The 21,794-nt window shown below is 38.6% G+C and overlaps 1 protein-coding gene across 1 annotated transcript in view; it reads right to left on the reverse strand.

Annotated features, from left to right (window-relative positions):
* The window catches only part of LOC108680740, a 75,195-nt gene that overhangs the window by 25,131 nt on the left and 28,270 nt on the right, over positions 1-21,794 (reverse strand). The window contains exons 6-10 of the mRNA XM_047882983.1: positions 19,589-19,743; positions 15,161-15,305; positions 13,988-14,118; positions 10,390-10,549; positions 8,884-9,053 (exon numbers count right to left, since the gene is read on the reverse strand). Of these exons, the coding sequence (XP_047738939.1) occupies positions 8,884-9,053; positions 10,390-10,549; positions 13,988-14,118; positions 15,161-15,305; positions 19,589-19,743 (761 nt within the window). The remainder of the gene's footprint in view (positions 1-8,883; positions 9,054-10,389; positions 10,550-13,987; positions 14,119-15,160; positions 15,306-19,588; positions 19,744-21,794) is intronic.

Consider the following 21,794-nt stretch of genomic DNA (forward strand, 5'->3'; position numbering starts at 1 on the left):
CTCAACTTGATTAGTGATTAGAGATCGGCCGACCAGGCTACTGTAACTCGACGAGAAGGATTCGTCAAGTGGCACAAGAAATCTGACTCGAAGATTGCCTGCAAATGAAGCCCGAGCTCCGGTCTATTGAGCGGCTCCCTTGAGTCGGAGATCGCATCTTCTCATAACAAAGGAGTTGAGAGAAGAGCAAAAATCGAGGCGCTGCCCCCAGTGAGTATCAGACAGTCAGGTTAACGCTACTCCAATTCTTCTAGTGGACTTAATAAACGAAGAAATTATGCGTTCACAATAGAGGCTTTTCAGGGACTAAGTTATTTCGTGGATGTTTTTAAAGTAGGGAAGCTCACGTCCATTTGGAAACCCCCCAAAAAAAACTGAGCTAAAAAGTTGAAGCTCGTGCTCTAATTCCGTTCTAATTCCTAGGCCAAATGAAGTAAATTCGTTTTATTTAGTTTCAACCAGGCTCGGCAAGCTAAGTCATTAGGCTCGCAAGAAAGTTCGATTTTTTAGTGAGCAATTTTCCCTGCTTACTTGATGCCTGCAAGTTATTAAATTTACTAATGTATCGCGTCGCATAACTAAAGATGTTAGTTATAACTTTCTTAAGTACAGTTCAGGTTTTTCTTCATTTCCTTCTTATTTTCTTGACTTTCTTTTAAATTAAATCGATTATCACGATTTTTTTTAATTCGAAACTCATTATCAGTTACCGTGAAAATATTTAAAGCTTCCAGCCGATTTTGAGCTTACCCGTTCCCATGAGATCATTCGTGAGCAAATGACCGCCTTGTGAGGCTAATTTACATCTCATAAACCGATTCTCAGCCTGCAAGGCCAATTTCTATCCTTTAAGGCCAATAATCCCTTGCCAATACGGCCGATCCCCCAACCCAGTCCCCCCTCTAAATGAGATGACCCGAAGGCATCCACTAAGCCCACTCCTGCTCACCAGATAGCCGTAAAAACTCAACTTTTCTCCCATAACTCATTGAGTAATTTTTAAACTTTACCGTAGTCTGAGGGTTGATTTTCCCAAGATCAGTTCAAAGAACATTTAGGAGGATTCTGTTACTGGTTTTCATCCACCATTAACTATGAGAGATTCATTAGAAAACATATATGGAGTGGATGCATACAATTGAACAAATCAAGATTATTCTGCTGGTATATTTCGCAAAAAATATTTTGCAAAATATTTGGTATCAGAGCATCAGTTTAACTGAAAAGTAGATATCAGACTCTGCATACATTGCAAATTAACCTTCATGTATGCACGGTTCTTGGCAATCCAGATTCTTCAAAGAAGCTAATTCATGGAGGCGAAAGTGCCTCAGGAATCTCGCCCCACGGCAGAGTTGAGGCAATTCTGCGCAGCATTTGCAATCTTTTCGACGCAAAGATATTCGTTCAGATCCGAATAATGTGAACCTGTTTTGATGAGTGCAAGTTTGGATGCGAAACCATGCAGGGAAAGTTTTAAGCAGCAGTCGGCACAGGGATACGAGGAAAAGATTAAGGATAAACGTAGTGAAGATCACTTCTGAAGCGGATTTAACTTCCAATAAATATTTTATGACATGAAACACGATACAGTAATCAAGTGAATGAATGAATAAACAAATATCGAGGTAAATTCAATGATTTTTATTCCATACCTCACGGAAATAGTTGAAAAAGTTTTACATGTGAACAAAATTTTTGATCAAGATGGAAACGTTGAATTTGAGTCATCAAGAAGAAAAAAGATCTTGATCCTAAACAGCATAAAAAAATCTTGATGTCAAAAATGTTTAAAATTTTAATTTAGCTTGCCTGTGGGGGCGAAATATATGTCTTGCAAAGTCAAATTTATTCAGTCGGGGCGTACATATTTCAGCGAACTTTAAATATAAAAGTTCGCTGAATACTTAGCGATAAAAAGTTTCAAAAGTGGAACACGACGGTTAAGTGTGATCGTTGAACTTACGCTCTAATTATGTTTGGTTTAAATAAATAACTATTTGGAAATAGTTCGAGTCAATGTACGGAAATAAGTATGCACACAGGGTGATTCACGAAAACTTCCAGTTCTGTATTTAGTGCCAAGCAGCCAGATGTTGTAGGAAAAATATTTCATATGAAAGGCCAGGTCATGAAGTTTTGTGTTCTATCTAGTCAGTTGCCACTATTTGTTGGACAAGTGAGCAGCGTGCGTTTGCTGTCGAGGCGTACTTTTCTAATGACGGTTCCATTATCGCCACCCAACGGGCATTCCATACTCGGCTCTGTATTCATCCTTAAACGTGCAGTAACGGTGACTGCAGCTCGGTACACGCAAATGATTGACGCTTTTTTTGCCAAAACTGGCTGAAATTAATGTCAGGGATGTCTAGTTCAAACAGAATGGAGTCACGGCCTACACAGCGCGATGTTCAATGGAACTTCTGAGCCGTCATCTGTCCTATGTCATCTTTAAAACTAAATGTTCAAAATTCAAGTAATGTCTTTTTCAATAAAATATATATTGTGATGATATCTTTACTAGTTCTTTTTTTTACTGAGCTTTCAAATCCGTAAGTTTCTGGGAATCACCCTGTATTAATAACCGTATCTTGAACAAAGCAACAATTAGTGGTTTATGGCGTTAATTTTAATCTCCATAAAAAATAATTATTTTCAATAATTGTTATTTCAGGTACAAAACAAAATAAAATTGCAAGACTTAATGTTAATTTTCTAATTACGATATTTGCATATCTCTGATATAACTGCCAGATTTATTTACATAGCTTTCTCTCTTGACTCTTTCAGATCCCTTTTACTGCCAGACCATTCTTGCTGAGGCCTGAGGGCAAAAAACGCTTCCTAAGACAGTACAATTAGATTTACGTGTGTAGTCAGCAAATGGCCTTGCAAGGCTCAAAACTAATCAAATTTGGCTAAATCCGGCAGCAGCGTCCGCCTTTGCCACATTTCATGTTGGTGCCATCAAAGGAAGACTTCATTAAGGTAAGTAGCAACGTTGCTGCGTTAAAAAACCTTACGATAACTGGAATGCATCCATCGCCTCTCTTCACTTCGGTGTCTTGCTTTTGGCTTCACTGAATATTATGATATATCATGCTTTTGGATTAATATATCATGCACGTAGATTTGTAGCTTCTATTGACATATAAGGACATAAGCGAATTGACATAAACATACACTGATGTTCATCCATTTACTTGGTTCCAGTTACATAATCATTGCAATTCCATTCCATTGCTTCCATTGACGTAGCCGATGACATGATGATGGTAGGTTTACAGGTTCAAGTTTGCAGCGTACGATGTTTTACATCCTTGTCAATTTTTTAAAACAATTAAACTAAATGGCTTTCACGCAGGTAAAAAAATTTATCCTCTAATCAAAATAATTTTGTTGTCAAAAGTCAAAACCAGGAAATAGCTGTTGATGCATTCGTCTCTATTAAAAAAATAAGATATGCGTCCATGTTTTCCGATAAAAAATGTTTAAAAATTAATTTTAATGGATTAGAACAATTAATTAGTTGCTTGATCGAGTGAAATTAATGAGCTTTGAATAATTCAGGAATTCCAAATGTTATTGCTTGTTTTAAGCCGCGATCTCGCATTAGAAGACACAAAATAAATACACTAATCAAGTGGCAGCTCTCGATCGCTAAAAATTTCGCAAATTAAAGTCTGGAATTAGAAATCAATTAATTTTATAGTTAGAAATCATATATCTCATGCAATTGTGACGTAAAAAATATAATGTCCAGCACGCGGAAAATGTAGACATAGAAGCAGTGCTCTAATATCACGGAGGTAAATAACGAAGGTTTTATATTAAGAGAGTAAAACTAAAGAAAACACATCCGCGTTTAATAGCTCAGTTTTGCACGACGTCGGCTACCCGCTCGAGAGAAAAGGGGAATCCTGCTTTCATTACTGCTTAACCCCACCAATATTGAGACCCGTAGCCCCCGGGGATAGGGTATTTAGTAACAATTATTCAGGCTTCAGGGCGATCTAGGGTTACATAGGTTTGATAATATGAAAAAATTCAATAATATGCAAATCTAATGCCAGTTAGATTTTTATTTGTTTGTGTTAATTAGGCATGCCAATTATTGCTGTGTAACTTGTAATCACTTTTTCGACCAGATGCTCATGCTCAGATTAATTATTGAGCTTCAAACCCAAATATGCGGTACGATGGAGTTGGAAGAAGTAGTGATGGTTAATAAAAACTTAGTATCACAAAGATCTCGTAAATATCTTTTTTTTCAGTGAATATTTCATTGGTTAAATCGAATAGCTTAGTAAATCCAATGTGCCATTAATCAATGACAGAAGAAAGCGATCCTGAATGCTCTCAAAGGCAAATATTATGTTAAGGCGAACAGTTTAAAAATTTCACATATTTTTTTTACTTTTTTTTAATCAAGATTAAAAATATATCATTTTAAATCATTTATCAGCATTTTATAAAATAAAATCTACTATCAGGAACTAATGAAGTCAATTAAAAGCGGAAAAAAACTGTTCAAGTTGGACGCCCTGGCTCCTCCTACAAGGAATTCATTTCTCGTATAGCGACATATTTTACATAAGAGCCTCTGTACATTTTCATCTTCATGCTCGCGTTACAAGGAAGTTTTAACGAACAATGAAACTCAAGTTTAGTCTTCAGAAATTTCTTTTGATTTTCCGTGTGTAATGTTCAGTGTCTATTTGAAACTTATTTTTTTCATTCAAAATAGTACAGTAAAAAACCGCCGTCGTATTAGGAGAAGCTTTTTGAAGATCACAAATTAAAATTCGAGTAACACACTTGATAAAATTTAAAAGCAAAGAAAATACCACAAAAATTCACCATATCTTTATAAGAGAAAACGTTTCGGAGTCCAGCTCCATCGTCAGTTCAAAACACAAAACTAATTGATTTATTTGTGTTTCTAGGACTGAACTTTTTCTGAACAGAATTTTGTGTTTTGAACTGACGATGGAGCTGGACTCCGAAACGTTTTCTCTTATAAAGATATGGTGAATTTTTGTGGTATTTTCTTTGCTTTTAAATTCCTGGTTAACTTGCGATTCAAGCAAACAAGCGATTTTAATACTTGATAAAATATTTTGTTTTGTCTTCTTTTTGTCTGGTTCTTTTGTTTGTCGCAAGCCTTAATTGCCACGAAAAATTTCTCTGTTCTGACACGATGATTATTATTTACAGCAACTAACTTCTCGCCAGGGCAATCAAGATAACTCAAAACTTTTTCGCTCGCTTCAGTAACTTTAACTACGATAAGCATAAATTTCGAAGTGGAATGATTATCAATATTCCTATTCAGAGATAAGAAGGAGGGAGACAAGTGCTAGGATTTGCTGATGGACCAAGCGATGGACTTGCTCTCCTATAGGGGGTAATATTTACTTAGGTAAAACTTTCTTCCTTTTACTAATTTACATATGCTAGAATAGCTGAAACATTTCCGACGCATCAGATAAATAGTTTGGCAGATGCCTAATTTGGTTGATCTTCATTATGTTTTTGGAATTTGTTCGTTTTTTTTAGGGATAGAATAAAATTTATTTATATTTCAAAGATACGAAATGTTTTCATGCAACAACTTGATCAAATAGTAACCTTAACATCGTTGTCCCAGTTTATTGTGAAGCTAAAAAAATAGGTCGGCAACAACCTCTTCATGACCACCTAAGGCAAAACAAAAGCCGTATAACTCTTGATTTTCCTCGTGTAAAAAAATTAGCGTATCATGCCTTGCGGCAAGATTTATTCGCAATTTATCCTGAAGGAGGATCCTCAGCTGAAGGATCTTTTCTGTTAAGTTTTTCTCCTGATCAGTGGTTTACTCGGTAAAGTTTGTCAGCGGCACCCGGAGTGTCCACTAAAGTTGTCCCAAGTCTCCTCAGGTGGGCGATCTGTCCGACAAATTTACTTGCCGGCCGCCCCGTTGGGGTCAGCCCAAAGCAAGGCTTTAAACGTGTGGTGCTTTTAAAGAATCGTTTTATTTTGCAACTAAATTACATCAGTAATGTGTTTCGTTCGTTTATAGTGCATGCGTATATTTAGGGTAGAGCCTAAAATTTGACAAGTTTGGCTAAAAAGAATGACATTATATGTGTGCATTGCCATGACTTGCATCCATCATTGCACACATGTCCAAAAATTACCCATAAGAATGCACGTTTTTGAGTCGTAACAAATTTTCCTTCGTAGGATATCGGATGTTAGACAGGCTAAGGATATTCCGTCAGACGCATTATACGCACGCTATCATGACTTTCATGACCCAGGGCAACAAAAACCCGTGTGTATGAGACCAAACTCTGTGTTGATTGCATGCCCTACTTGAGATAGAATTTACACGTGATTCTGCACTGTCTTCAAAGCTAGCCTTTTTGGCGGCCAAACCTCATGATTCAGAACCAAACATTTTTTAACTTTCAATAAAAACAATTTATTTCAATAGTATATTATTGTAAATTCAACAAAACTCGGAATATTTTTGCCCACCAACTCACTTTGCTGCCAGTGCGTGAATACTCGGCTATTGAATTCAGGAGTAGGTCTCAAGTTCAAAGCGAAATATATAGCGCTGGCTCGAATGGCGACAGAGATCAAGCAAGCTTAAACCGGTGAATACACCAGCTATTATCTGGACATTGGACAACGAAGGCATGAAAGTTCAGTATACCTATCCAACTCCCCAACCACGAATTTCGTGCCATGAAACAGTTGCGACAGTGCGCATGGTAACATAGTAGCGGTGCGCATGGTAACAATTAATCCAACATGCATGCAGTCGCAACCCAAGACAAACGTAGAGTCTGTTGTCAGCGCTGCGACTGCGTTTGCAATTCAAGACAATCGAGAACAAACGCCTGTCGATAGAAGATCTGTTATCGACAGCAACTTGAGGGACCTGCGTGCGTCCAGATAGCGTGGCTATAACGGATCAATTTGTCACCGTTTGTTCCCGATATCTTATGAGATGGGATTATCTCTCCGGATCTTGAATTGAGGCACGGAATTAGCTCTTCGTTGCATTTTGACGAGAATAGTTAAGAGAAGTTAAATGTTTTTTGTTGATGAGCAGCTAAAATGAAATATTATGGCATAACTATTATTGTGTCAACTTTGTTTTATAAATGATGGTTGCATTAAGATTTCACTAGAGGATGATGGCTGAAACTTTTGCTGGGAGAAACAATCTCCTCCATATTTGGGCGTGAATATTGAACGGATTCGATTTATTTCCGAATTGCTTCAGCGCCCTTTAAAGTTTATAAGAAAATTCGATCAAACACGAATTCTGTACTCGCATAAAACGGAGGAGTTCGATTGCGCACGATGATTACTTAAAGGAACTCTCATTTCGAAGCACAACAACTCAAACGACCGCTGCATTGCTTTTTAAATGCATGCTAGTTAAGTTTAACGCAAGTTTTAAATGAAAACTACGTCTCTAGTAGAATAGATTGATATTCTTTTCTATTTAACCAAGATGGTGAGTGATGTATAATATATTCCATGAGCATTCATCACTAAGATTTTTCACGTCAATAGATTTTTCACGTCAATATTAACGATCATCTCATTTGGGCTGAATACAAATTCATTACAAGTGTTGAAAATTTTCTACGGGAATTATGAGAAAAATCGGTGTATTTCTATAGACTAATCGGGCGGCTAACTTTGCAGTGCGTATGTCAGATCAAGAAGTGCGTGTGTCAGATCAAGAAGTGCGTGTGTCAGATCAAGAAGTGCGTGTGTCAGATCAAGAAGTGCGTGTGTCAGATCAAGAAGTGCGTGTGTCAGATCATCTCGCAAGAAAACTTCCTCAGTTTTCTTCATACGCAGCTAATGCGCTTAATGGACTGAGCGTCAAATTGGGCTCAGAGTCTCCATCAAATTTGGCCTCTCAACTTTCCCGATGAACGGTACACAGCCCGAGGCTCTCCAAGCCTGCGAGTGCGCTCGGCTTACGGGAATAAATTTCAAAATGCGTATCGGCAGTTATTGATTGGCTTTAATTCCAACAATGGTGGCTTATGATCAGGCCAATCATTGTGGTCTCGGGGTCGGGGAAGGGTTTGCGTGCAAGAGAAAACAAATGCAAAAGCGAACATAAAAGGGAGGATAAACTTCATAACACAAAGTTATTGCACGGGAAAGATTACAAAATCGGAAAATTTGAGCACTCGTATTAAGTTTTTGTTTTTCTATTGGTAAAAATGAAAAATTTGGACTGATAACTGGCATAGTTAAAAAATATTAATAGTGGTAAGAGTACTTACACATCTGGGTAAAATGAATGAAATTTTTGTAACATATGTGCATTTTTAGGCTCTAGACTGTTGTCAATTGGTTATCAAGTCACGAGAACGATGCCTTCAAAAGCCCTTGTTAATTTTTGACATCCCATATATCCAAGGATCTAGAATCTAGATCAAGGATCAAGCGGGAATCGAAAATCGAGTGTAGGATACCAAGCTAAACAAGATTTAGGCTTCATCATTTGAGTCTGTTTGATCTTGCGTAAACGAAACTAACAGATATTTTTGTCCTTTTTTTGAGGTTAGGTTTTGTATGTTCATATTTTACTGAATTATCATAAAATTTAGGTCTATATTTAGCATACTTAATCATGTAAAGTAACAAACGGGGAAAATAACTTATGTGTTATCAAGTGCACTATAATTAATCACCCCAGAAATGAAGAGCAAGAGATTAAATTCACATAAATTAACGATAGATTCGAAGATAAATATATATGAATGCGAGACACCTGCAAGCAATTAGGCTATTAACTAGCTTAATTGCTTTATTTATAACACTAATATTTAATAATGTTATTAACCCTCAATAAGTTACCTTGGAGATGACAGCAGAGGCCGGGATGGGCAGATGTTCGGACGTGTTGTTAAATGTCCACCTGAAGACCACAGGTCCAGGGTTCGCCTCGAGCTCGCACGTGACACTAGCGGGCTCGTGCAGGGCGGTGCCGTACACAAGCTTGCTCTGCCGCTTGCAGTACGGACCGTCTGGTCACACAAATATAAAACCATGAGATAAATTTAATAAATTCATAAATTTAAATAATGAATAACGCACAAACTATGTTAGCGTTGTATTTTTAGTTGGCACGATTAAAAGCCTGTCTGCATTATTCGTGTGAGATTTTAATGTAGTGTGTCATGGTCAAAAAAGTTTTCTTCGAGCTTTGAGTCTACTGAGACACGTCATTTTATAGGACGGTAACATAAAATAAAAAGAAACTAACATGGAAAGGACTAGTCAAAGAACTATATCTATTTATTGTAAGCCTGTTTTTTGGAAGTTCTAAACTGGAATAAAAACTAAGTGTTTGGTGCCCATTTTTCTCCATTCTTGCTTCAATGCAGCAGCAATTTATGGCAGGGTTAGCAGTTAGGCCGGTCGGGGTACAGGGCCGGTAGCACAGATGAGCGCTTGTTGAGCCAGCCAAGCACAGAATAATTGCCAACAAATTGGCCAGCTGAAGCAGCGAGTTGGAGGGAGCTGGCGCTACTGGTCCACAATCGCGTTATCATCGGGGTAGTGGTGTGCAAATGGAGTTATCATCGGGGTGTAGGAGCTGTCTCTTATACACATCTAGATGTGTATAAGAGACAGNAGTGTGCAAATGGAGTTATCATCGGGGTGTAGTAGCGTGCAAATGGAGGTATCATCGGGGTGTAGTAGTGTGCAAATGGAGTTATCATCGGGGTGAAGTAGTGTGGAAATGAAGTTATCATCGGGTGTAGTAGTTTGCAAATGGAGTTATCATTGGAGTGTAGTCGCTTTTGAATGGAAATTAAATGAGTACCGTTGAATAAAGTTATATAATGACTTGCATCTGCAAAAGATGCGCAACCAATTAATTCTTCACATTTTTTTTAGCTCAAAAAAGATCCACAAATCGTAAATTTTTTAGACGTATCAGTAAATTGTTCGATAATCCATCCATCCCAACGGGTCAAACAGATTGCGTTCCAAATCACATAAAAAAGGTGAAGATGTAAAAAATGAATAAAATTAACTCTGCATGCCTTTTTTCGGGAAAACTCCGGGAAAAGTTCAAGCCACTCCAAATTACATATGTTTACTACGAAAGACAGTGGGGCAACAGAGGAGTTTTCAGAGTATAGCATAATTTCAAAGCAGCTCTACTTTGAGTAATGCAAATTCATTGTATGACAACTTACATAGACTCAAAGGCAATCAAAGCATCTCATGCTGAGAACAAAACTAAAAACCCACGACAAAACTGCATATAGAACACCTCAAGATTAAGGAACATCTTTCATACAAAAACTCCTTATGTAAAAAATAATCTATAAATAATTCTATTTATCTCACACAGCACATTGAGTCGGACAGGCTGGCTCTCCCCCGCGCCCTCGCTGTTGGCAGCCCTGCATGTGTAGAGTCCCGCGTCGTCTTTACTGACTTTCTGCAGCACGAGCGTCTGGTTCTGCTCGATGATCCCGCGCCCAACCTCGTGTGTGATGGGACTTCCCTGTCACACGAACACGGTAATTATGTAAACTTATTAATGATGTTCACGAAATATTTTAAATATTACTTTAAAATATATATTTTACATCTAAAAGTAATTATATTTTAAATCTAACAGTAATTATATTTTAAATCTAACAGAAATTTAAATATTTAAATATTTTAAATCCAATAGTAACTTTACGACCTCTTGCTAATAGTCGACCTTGGTGAAACAACATTATTTTAATTTGAATTCATGAATTTTTACTGCTCGGCTTGACGGTAAATTTGAATAAATATGTTGTTCCAATACAGGCGCTATTATTTATGTATTATATTATCTATTAGCTTCAAGTAGTGTAAGTAGCAAATATGTGAAAACTATTTAGATAAGTTTCAATTCGTGACAACCATCCCGAGTACATCGTCGGTACATCCGATCATCCAATAAATTTTCATGCAATTCGATCAGCCAGTATATAAATCGATGTTATAACCATTTAAAATGGCTCAACGCAGCATAAAAGAAAACTATTTGATAAAATTTCAATAAGGAAACAAATCTTTACATACAAAGCAACGTTCGACCGTAACTTCTTTAGGAAATTTTTGCTAGGGTCTCTCGAAAATTTCGACTGTTTTCCATTTTTGGCGGATCCATGAGCTTCTCGAAGTGAAAAGTCCGAGCTTCTCGACACACTGGTGCTCAAAAATATTTTGCCAATGATGCTACAGTCGAGCGCTTCGGAATAAATTGGGCAAGAAGTGAATTCGAAAGGAAGCTTGGCAAAATATTTCCTTGCAAGGAAGCTGCAGGAGACGAGTTTCCTGCGCAACAATAAACCTGCAATGCGTTTGGGCCGAAAGCAAATTTCCAAATCGTGTGTGAGTTTGTTGCCAATTGGCGTAATATTCACTGCGCAGTGTGTGAATGTACAATGTCGTAAGTATGGTGTGCATGTACATTTTGCAGACAAAATTATTGATCATAATGCATGAGATAGTTATAGTAAAATAATGTTTTTATTTTTGTGCTTGCAATCTGGACGGGTAAAAAACTTTTTTTTACACTATTTTCCCTTTATAAGGCACTCTTTCATTAGATGGATTAAACTTTCGAAAATTAAAATTTATTATCGCCGTGTAACTTCGATCAACAGGCTATAAAAAACATTGATATTTTCATAGTTTTTTTCGAACTGCAATTCGAAAACAAAAAAATTAAAATATTCTTTCAGAAGAAAACGTCGGAAATGGTGAGGGCGGACATGCAGAATCAACTGAGAAGTCAGGGCACACACGCTACAAAAATCATTCGTGTCTGAAATTTCGTCCGGAGAGCGAGAAATTTTTCTTGAGATTCCCTGGCGCGTCTGGAGCCATAAAAGCTTGCATTCAGTGTCCTGTCACCAACCCAACCCCTACACGAGTTGCCTTTAGCCTCCAGTCACCAATGAACCCCTACACGAGTTGCCTTTAGCCTCCAGTCACCAATCCAACCCCTACACGAGTTGCCTTTAGCCTCCAGTCACCAATGAACCCCTACACGAGTTGCCTTTAGCCTCCAGTCACCAATACAACCTCTACACGAGTTGTCTTTAGCCTCCAATCACCAATGAACCCCTACACGAGTTGCCTTTAGCCTCCAGTCACCAATCCAACCCCTGAGCGAGTTGCCTTTAGCCTCCTGCTTCCAATACAACCCCTGCGCGAGTTGTCTTTAGCCTCCTGCCTCCAATACGCGATTTGCCTTTAGCCTCCTGCCTCCAATACAACCCCTGCGCGAGTTGCCTTTAGCCTCCTGCCTCCAATACGCGTGTTGGCTTTAGCCTCCTGCTACCGATTCAAACCCTATGCCAGTTGCCCTGAGGCTCCAGTCACTAATACAATATGTGTTCCAACTGTTTATTTCCTGTGAATACGTTTGCCCTGCAACATAATAACGGCATATTATTATGTTATACAATAAAATCCAAAACAATACGAGTGACATAAAGTGTTGGTGCAGGCCTCACTGCAGTCGTGTTTGAAGGCAACTCAACATATCAAGGAGCGTTTATAGCGAGACAGGCTCAGGACTTAGCCCCCGGCATTATTCACTAACTCGCTCGCCACGTTCGTGGTCTAAGCCAACTCCATCCCTCTTTCATCCGGGCACTTAGCCCTTATTTTTTATTCAAGGGAGTTGCCAGACCCGAGGGTCATACAAGGAAAAGCTTGTGGATGCCACAGCGCTGGATATGCAGGTCGTCGTGATAAGAAAACTTCTTTATCCTTTCAGTAGCACACACAATGAGGCTTGTGCCTTGGGGTCGGCAATCATGGTAGAAATCTCAATTATATTCATATACTTGAGGGATATGAATAAGATTATTTATCAATAACGAGCAATCATTGGGTATAGACTAGAAGTGATGTGGCTAATGGTCAGAATCTCGTTTTTTATGCTCAGGTTTTCACTGAATTTATATTTGACTTAAGTCGCAATTCCAGAGCTATTTAGTTTCAACATATCTAATTTGAATAATTTTTCTCGGCCTTTCGAGGATCAAAAGCTTATGCATAGTTATTACAGCAAAATAAAAGAAGACAGGTACGTGCATGAATCCTACGAACCCAAATAAAATTTTTTTAAAAAGTCTCAAATAAGAATGCGAAAATTTCGCGATGAACGATAAAATACCAATATATTCCACCACGACAAAATTTTATATATTTTTGAACGGGAATTTCTCAAAGGAATGCACTGAATACTCCCCAAGAATAGAAGTACAAAAATACCAAAAGTTTCAATGGAAAGCCTTGAGCATGTGGTGTAAGTGTAAAATTATAGACTGTGTGGGAGGAATTATATATTTTTCAATGGGAGTTTTTCAATGGAATGCACTGAATACTCCACAAGTATAGAAGAAAAATAAATACGAAAAGTTTCAATGGAAAGCTTTGAACACGTGGTGTAATTATAGACTGTGTGGGTGGAAGTTTTGCCGAGGCGATATCGAGGCGCGGGATGAGCTGGGCGAGTCGCGCAGAGCAGCGCTGACACGACAGCCAAACCCGCCGGATTTGGGACACCGGCGTGATAAGAATGGTGATGTGGTGCGTGATGGTGGTGGTGGTGTGCACGTGGGGTGGTGGTATTTTGTAGTTGGCGGTGTGGAGGTAATGTTGGTGTGATGATGGAGGTGGTGGTGTGCACGTAGGGTGGTGGTATTTTGTAGGTGGTGGTGTGTTGGTAGTCATGGTAGGATGATGAAGATGGTGGTGGTGGTTTGGTGACTGAGATAGTCGTTGTAACGCATGAGATAGCGTTACAACTCACGTTGCTGTACCACATGACGCGGTGCACCTCAGCGTTACAACTCACGTTGCTGTACCACATGACGCGGTGCACCTCAGCGTTACAACTCACGTTGCTGTACCACATGACGCGGTACACCTCAGCGTTACAACTCACGTTGCTGTACCACATGACGCGGTGCACCTCTGGGTTCGCGTTGATGTGACACTCGAAGTAAACGTCGTCGCCTTCCTTGATGTTGTCGGGGTCGAGTTTACTGCCCATCTGCAGGGTCACCACGGGCTTGTCTGCACGAGTCAAATTATGAAGAACAATTATTAACTTCGTAAGTATCACCATCATTTAATTATTTATTTATTTTTTGAGATCATAACACTGCAGTTGTTGATGTCATTAGCTTATGGCACCAAACACAGAAGCCACAAGAAAATTTGAATGGAATCCTATTTGTCGTAGACCAAAGTTATTCGTCATTTAAAAATTTATTTTTGTTATGAAATGTTCTATCTTTTTAAACTATATGCAATAGGAATGACTCAAACATTACGAACAACGATGTAGGTTATTTGAATAGGGAACATGAAATGCTTCTGCCTCACTTTCCCTTTCGATGCGAATATGATGTACACCCGCTGGTATGATGTACTTTGTCCATATCCGTTTGAATAAATGTTATTTTGAGCTCCTGCTCTTTTGCACAGCCAAACACGAGTTTGCGATTTTGTAAGCTCACGCCACGATGAATGATCAGTTTGAATTCCACCTACTTAGCATTTCCAAAGTTGGGTATGAGTCTATTCTACTCTGCACAGTCAGATATAGTAATATGACTCAGTTCCCTCACAAAGAATGTTGAGTTTGAGTCCCTCCTACTCAGCACAGTCAGGTATTGCCATATGACTCAGTTCCCTCACAAAGAATGTTGAGTTTGAATCCCTCCTACTCAGTACAGTCAGATATAGTCATTTGACTCAGTTCCCTCACAAAGAATGTTGAGTTTGAATCCTTCCTACTCAGCGGTCAGATATAGTCGTATGACTCAGTTCCTCACAAAGAATGTTGAGTTTGAGTCTATCCTACTCAGCACAGTCAGATATAGTCGTATGACTCAGTTCCCTTACAAAGAATGTTTAGTTTGAGTCCCTCCTACTCAGCACAGTCAGATATAGTCGTATGACACAGTTCCTCACAAAGAATGTTGAGTTTGAGTCCCTCCTACTCAGCACAGTCAGATATAGTCGTATAACTCAGTTCCCTTACAAAGAATGTTTAGTTTGAGCCCCTCCTACTCAGCACAGTCAGATATAGTCGTATGACTCAGTTCCTCACAAAGAATGTTGAGTTTGAGTCCCTCCTCTTTAGCGCTGCCGGGTATGAGGGAGTTCTCAGCCCGACATGTGAGGTACTTCTGGTTGTCAGACATGGCGGCCACGTACTGCAGGATGGACGTCGTCACGTTGTTGTCAGGGGTGATCTGGACACAAATTCAATTATCATTATCCGTGGAAATGGAATTAATGGAGAGAATTTTGTAATGTTGAAACCGTATGGCCTACACTAAAATACTGTAGGAGCAGACGATTATTTTTCTATCACAGTCTAATTGTTTCATTAATGCGAAATCATCCTGATTTGCACTAAAGTCATAAGACCTTGTATCAGTATTGCTGAAAAATATATGTTACACATTTTGCAGATGTGCAAATGAGAATAATTTGTCTTGCTGGTGTAAAGGAATAAATTCGCAATTTTTATTGAGCACGAATAAATTAAAGTCGCGTTTGAAACTAAATGAAGCAAAGCTAGTGATCACAATTGAACTTTTTTACGCCCGGTGCACGATTGGATCGCTCGGTCACACCGATAACAAACGCATGGATGCGATGCAAAGAAGTAGGTGCACGCAAGGGGATTTTCTGCCCTGAACTCGGAGCCATCGGCAGCAGCCTTTGCATTCTTTATGAGCTTCGCCGCAATCTCGAAATTCTGCTCAAAATAGCAAGCTGTTCTCTTTGAGTTGCGGGGATGAGCCGGAGGATCAACTGCGTTGGTATTGCCATTATTGCAAGTAAAATGTTATAAAAGTGGTTTGATAATCAGGACTGCAAGATCATACACGGCTGCTACAGGATGAATTTTGGTTGTTCTGATAAATTTCACTTGATCGCGATAGCACATTTTTATTTCTAGAGCTGTAGCGAGTTTGCATTCCTTACGAAATTTTCTCACAACCTCTGTACTAATAAAATGAATCATTATCGAAAAGTCGTGTCATCATTTGTATCCGTATCACGCTCAGGTATAAAATGCGTGGCTCTGATTGATACATATGATTGCTTTAGCCAGTATACAACGAAATTATATCGTTATTTACAGGCAATATCGTACCACGAAGCCAGCGGCCAGAACTACACTCCAGGTTGTACAGTAGTACAGTCCCGAGCAAAGCATTTCCCCAGTCTGTTCCTCGGTCCCTTGCACGACCGGTCTACCTGAACCTCCTAATAATATAAAGGACCGGTGACCATAAACGAGAATAGCCAATGAAGGGCCTCGCTCTACCTCGGCTTACTTACTGCAGATGTTGCGGCCACTACAGTTCGGTCGTGAATAAGTAAGGATACGAGCGCCTACACATGTTTCTGATTCACGCATGAACTCGAGACGTCGCTCTATGATATCCTTGAGTGGTGCAGCTTAGCTTCTGTCGCTTGATATGTAAAATAACAGAATAGGAGTTAAGGAAAACTAACAAGACTTTTCTTGACAAGAATCTTCGTTGTCTGGTTAGAATTATTAACCATCGTCGCATTTCTTGTACAACTATTTAAAACATTATCATTTTATCTAATTTTATCTGAAGTATAATATGATTTGCTAAGCAGGAATAAATAATATTTCAGGTATCCCATTGTTAAATCATGAGAACTTTTAGAGGTAACAGAGGACGCCCTAACCAAAAAATAAAGATTTTGAGAAGTATAATAATACGACTGAAGGAACGTAGTAGGAACTGCGTAGGATTGCTACAAGGGCCCCCACAGCGGGGGCGACGCCCGTAAGCTGTGGCGACAACCGTCCTCGACACAATAAGGCTGGCAATATTTATCGGGCAATAATCATGGCAGTCCTCATAATTATCGGTAACTGCTGCAATTATCGAGTCGCGCCTTGCCGCACGGTGCTTCAGGAAACTCTTTCTCGTCTATTTGGTCTTGTTTTAGTTATATTACAACGTTTCTTGAACTTTCGGTACTGTTATTTCTGCTCCGCCTCGCAAATCTATAGACCTAAGGCTATATCACCATAAAAAAATTCTTTGCATATCGAGAAACGCTTCCTTGTCTTTGACATGGCCCTAATTCTCAGTTCATCGCTTACTTTTTAGACACGTTGTAATTTTTGCTCGAATCAGTTTCTTAAACGTGGACAGTGATAAATAAATATTTATTACATAAAATCTTCGGTAGTTTTGACAGTAACTTTTGTACGCTAGACATTTTTGGTTTTGCTACTACTCTGCCGTTCAGTATGCCGCTACTCTGCAGGAGAGTATGCCGCTAATCTGTAGGCGAGTATGCCACTACTTTGCAGAGGTGGGCAGTAGCGCTCTACATGTAGCGGCCGCTACATTTTCAGTAGCGGTAGCGGTAGCGGCACTACATTTAAGCAATTGTAGCGGTAGCGGTAGCGCCCGCTACATTTAGAGCATGTAGCGGGAGCGGTAGCGGCTGCTACATTTCAAAGTAGCGCTGCCTAGCTCTGTTACTCTGTAGGAGAGTATGCCACTACTCTGCAGGCGAGTATGCCACTACTCTGCAGACGAGTATGCCACTACTCTGCAGGAGAGTATGCCACTACTCTGCAGACGAGTATGCCACTACTCTGCAGGCGAGTATGCCACTACTCTGCAGATGGTCCGATAATCAATGGTTTGATGCATCGCCCTCCCGTGATGGCCTTCGAGAAGGAATTTCCACAGCTCAAGCGAGACACGTTTCACGTTTTTCGTCGATGTCTAACTGTTCAAGTTGCTCATTCGGTTGTTGGAATTTTAGTGGAATTTGTTCCACTAGATTTGAGTAAAATAATCTTCACTTCTACGGATATGGAACTGAATTTATTAGAATCGTTTTAAATTAGATAGCTTTAGAATTTTCTTACTATGAACAACGATAGAAGAGTTGAGAAAAAGAGCTTTAGAAAAGCCTACGCCGCTGAATTGAACAACATCGAAAGATTGTTGTTTATTAGCGATCGATATTGCAAGCCACCTATAGTCCATAAACAACATGGGTCAGACTAAACCCTCTCATTTTAGAGATGGTATTTCCAGAGCTTATTTTCAGAGGATATTTTCTAAAGAGAGGCGACGGGGTCTCTAAAGATTCGCCAACTTTGACCATCCATTCGTCAAAGGGAGGTCGCAAAAAACCCTCTGAACTTAGCGCACCAGAAAATATGGCGCTGTGTGACCCAATGAGAAACAGGACGCTCTCCCTAATTACCTACGAGTATTCAGCTCATCGCCGGAAAAATGCAGAGTAATTGACGTCTTTTGCGGACGACGGATTTTCCGGGTCCGTCCTGTGGAGATTAAATCCGTCCACTCCTTGACACGAAAGTTCGAAGTTGTGCGCAAGTCAATGCAGAATAAACGATTCGTGTAGAGCAAGTTTGAGAATTGAAAAAAATTTCCTGTATCATCAAAAATTGCTACAACAACAAGGTCTGTTAATCCTTACAATTGTGTTCGTTAAATAACTCGATTATACAATAGGGAGGCTTTTCCTGGAAGGCGGAATGGTGGAAGGCGAAATTTTTGATAGCCTAGTATAATGAACATACGTTTGCTCTCTATACCAGTTTGATATCGGTAAACTGGTATTAATGACGTCCAAGATCCAGGTCTCGGGGACCACGTCAAGTCGCTAGGAATAATTAATGTTAAAATTAGGTCAGGATTGTTGTATTGTATCTGTGGGACGGGTCCTGCTTGCTGATGGTCTGATGTCAGTATACTGACTAATTAGACATAATTCTTTCTTCGTCCATACTCATTTAATATAAGGGCGTTAAGAAACTGATGATCTGATGACTCTGTATGCATAATAATCAATATCTGTCAATCAATTTAAAATCCTAATTAATAATCCAACGACGGAGAGCTGCTTGACCACCACTGATTATCTAGCCAATGAGCACCGGCCGCAAAAAGTGAAAATTTAATGAATAAATTTTTACCCTCAAAGTTTTTTAATAAATTATATTATGTTTTTATTTACAGTCAGGCCATTTATTAGACCACCTACTTTTTAGCGTCATGGGCCGCAGGTTTTACAGCCGTAAGTATCTTTTATGGAAGCTGAAGTTCAAAAAGGGTTCCTTACAAATAGTTCAATTTCCTCGTTGAACTTTGATGCGTAAAGTATTACTAAGTACCAATAGAGAGACAAGACAATCTACCAAAGTTTGAATGACATCACTTGACTGCGAATGTTCTATCATGGCGGCTCATGGGAGAATGTTTATCATTGATAACTTCGAACTCGTTATGTTTATAGGCTGCCATGTTGTATTGAAGCTCGCGCCTTATTACCAGATTTTCTTTTACCCCCTACTTTTAGGTAGAAGGTGTAGAGTGTAATTATCTGTATTATTATTATTTGTATTCAGAGTGAGTGTTATTATAGGTGTTACCATAAATGTTACACTCAGTGTCAACCAGAATGTTTTATTCAGCACATATCAACTCACGGAAAGTTTAGCGTCGGTGAGCTGTTTGGTGCCGCCCTTCCACCAGGAGATGACGGCGGCAGGCCGCGCGCCCCAGGCTTGACACACGAGCTCGTACGCTCCCCCGCTGCTCAGTGATGACTCACCGCTCACGATGCTCACGTTAACAGGCTCGACTGAACAACATTTAACGAAGAATTAGTATGTTACTATGTTATTATGTTCTTCTTTTGAGTTCGACTGAACACCATTTAAACAATAATTAGTATGTTACTATGTTATTATGTTCATCTTTTGAGTTCGACTGAACAACATTTAAATGATAATTAGTAGGTTATTATGTTATTATGTTCACTTTTTTGAGTTCGACTGAACAACATTTAAAGAAGAATTAGTAGGTTATTATGTTATTATGTTCATTTTTTGAGCTCGACTGAACAACATTTAACGAAGAATTAGTAGGTTATTATGTTATTATATTCATTTTTTGAGTTCGACTGAACACCATTTAAAGAAGAATTAGTATCTTATTATGTTATTATGTTCATTTTTTAAGTTCGACTGAACACCATTTAAAGAAGAACTAGTATGTTACCATGTTATTATGTTCATCTTTTGAGTTCGACTGAGCACTATTAAAAGAAGAATTAAAATGCTATTATGTTCATTTTTTGAGTCATGTTAAGTAATCTTGCATTAAAAATTCTTATGAATATGAACTATTTCGGGTTCATATGACGAAGTAGTTCATTCGTTTACGTTAGTTTACAGTTTAGATTTATCATGAGCTTCAATTCAATCAAAGATTTTCTTGACTACATGAAATCTAAATTCAATGCGACATTCATCTATTTTGTGATTGACATTTGTTTAACTAGAGATAAAATCCTTATTGTTTGCCATCATGATGAGCATGTCAGCAAGTAAGGTAAACTATTACTTTTTACACATTTATTGCTTCGTTTAATTATGCTTTATTATACCCGACACGAAAAAATACTTACAGTTTGGCGCATTTACTGAGCCCGAACTTATTACATGATTAATCAAATAAGATCACGAATCAATATTACATCGAATAAAACAAGTTCCTTGCGTGCACGCATTTGCGATCTTCAATTACTTGGTCTAATCAATATAAATAAATGTCTGAATTCGTTATAATTTATTTATTGATTAATTCCAAATATTTAATTTGAAAAACTAATGTAATAAATGTAATTTCATGATTTGCTTCACTTCTTCATGGTGGGTAAGACATAATTATTGATTTTTTCATCAATGCAGTCTTCTTGGAATCATATATGTAAGAAATAATTTTTTCCCTCGTTATACAGTTTTCCAGCGTACATACACATTGAACTCCTGTGGAACTTCACTACATGAACTCCCTTATGAAATTGAGAGCAATTTTGCGTGCTATGGAGGTGGTATTGAAATGACCTTATTGGTTCGACTTTTAAAAAAAATTTGAAATGCCCGCCAATGTTCTAAGTGAATGTTGCTTTGACTGAGCATCGAGTGCTGTAAACCTAAAATGAACTACCATGACACTGTTATTGAATATCATGGCATATCACGGATAAAATGTCCGACATAATTCTGATCATGGAATGCACTCTGAATTTCTTCAGGATCTGGTACAGCTCACAGAAACTGCCTGCAAGGTTACACGATTATCAAACATGCATTTATTCTGATGGAATTAAGAACGGCAGACGGAACATGACGACTGCAGCTTCTGCTACAGCTTTATTCATGTAGCTTTGTGGAGCACGCATGAATATTCAGCCGTCCGCAGCCACACAGACAAACAATTTCTGCGAAACTTCACACGAAGCCGACATGGTGAAAAATATTGCTGGAGCTATGCACCGCGAATTTAAATATGGAAGAGCACCTACAGTTAACGTTGCGTTGCATTGACAAATAAAAGAAAAATTTTAAGGATATTTGGACCCAAGATGCGAACAATAATAAAAATCCTTCATCTTCTATGTTTTTGGTTTAAAGTCTTTTAAGGAGTTTCTAAGATTGAATCCAATCGAAGAAGTTTACGGTATGAGTGTAATTAATTCGGAATTCAAAGTATTGAAATATTATAACGAAAAAATCTATTTAGAAACCAGTGCCTGCATCAGTAGCTAAAATTGGTTATGAAAGTCAATTGATATGTGTTTTCTTTGCTATTAAGTTTTTAGTGAATTTGCGATTCAAGCAAACGAGT

This window comes from Hyalella azteca, unplaced genomic scaffold (assembly GCF_000764305.2).
Source record: "Hyalella azteca isolate HAZT.00-mixed unplaced genomic scaffold, Hazt_2.0.2 contig11733, whole genome shotgun sequence".
Lineage (NCBI taxonomy): Eukaryota > Metazoa > Arthropoda > Malacostraca > Amphipoda > Hyalellidae > Hyalella > Hyalella azteca.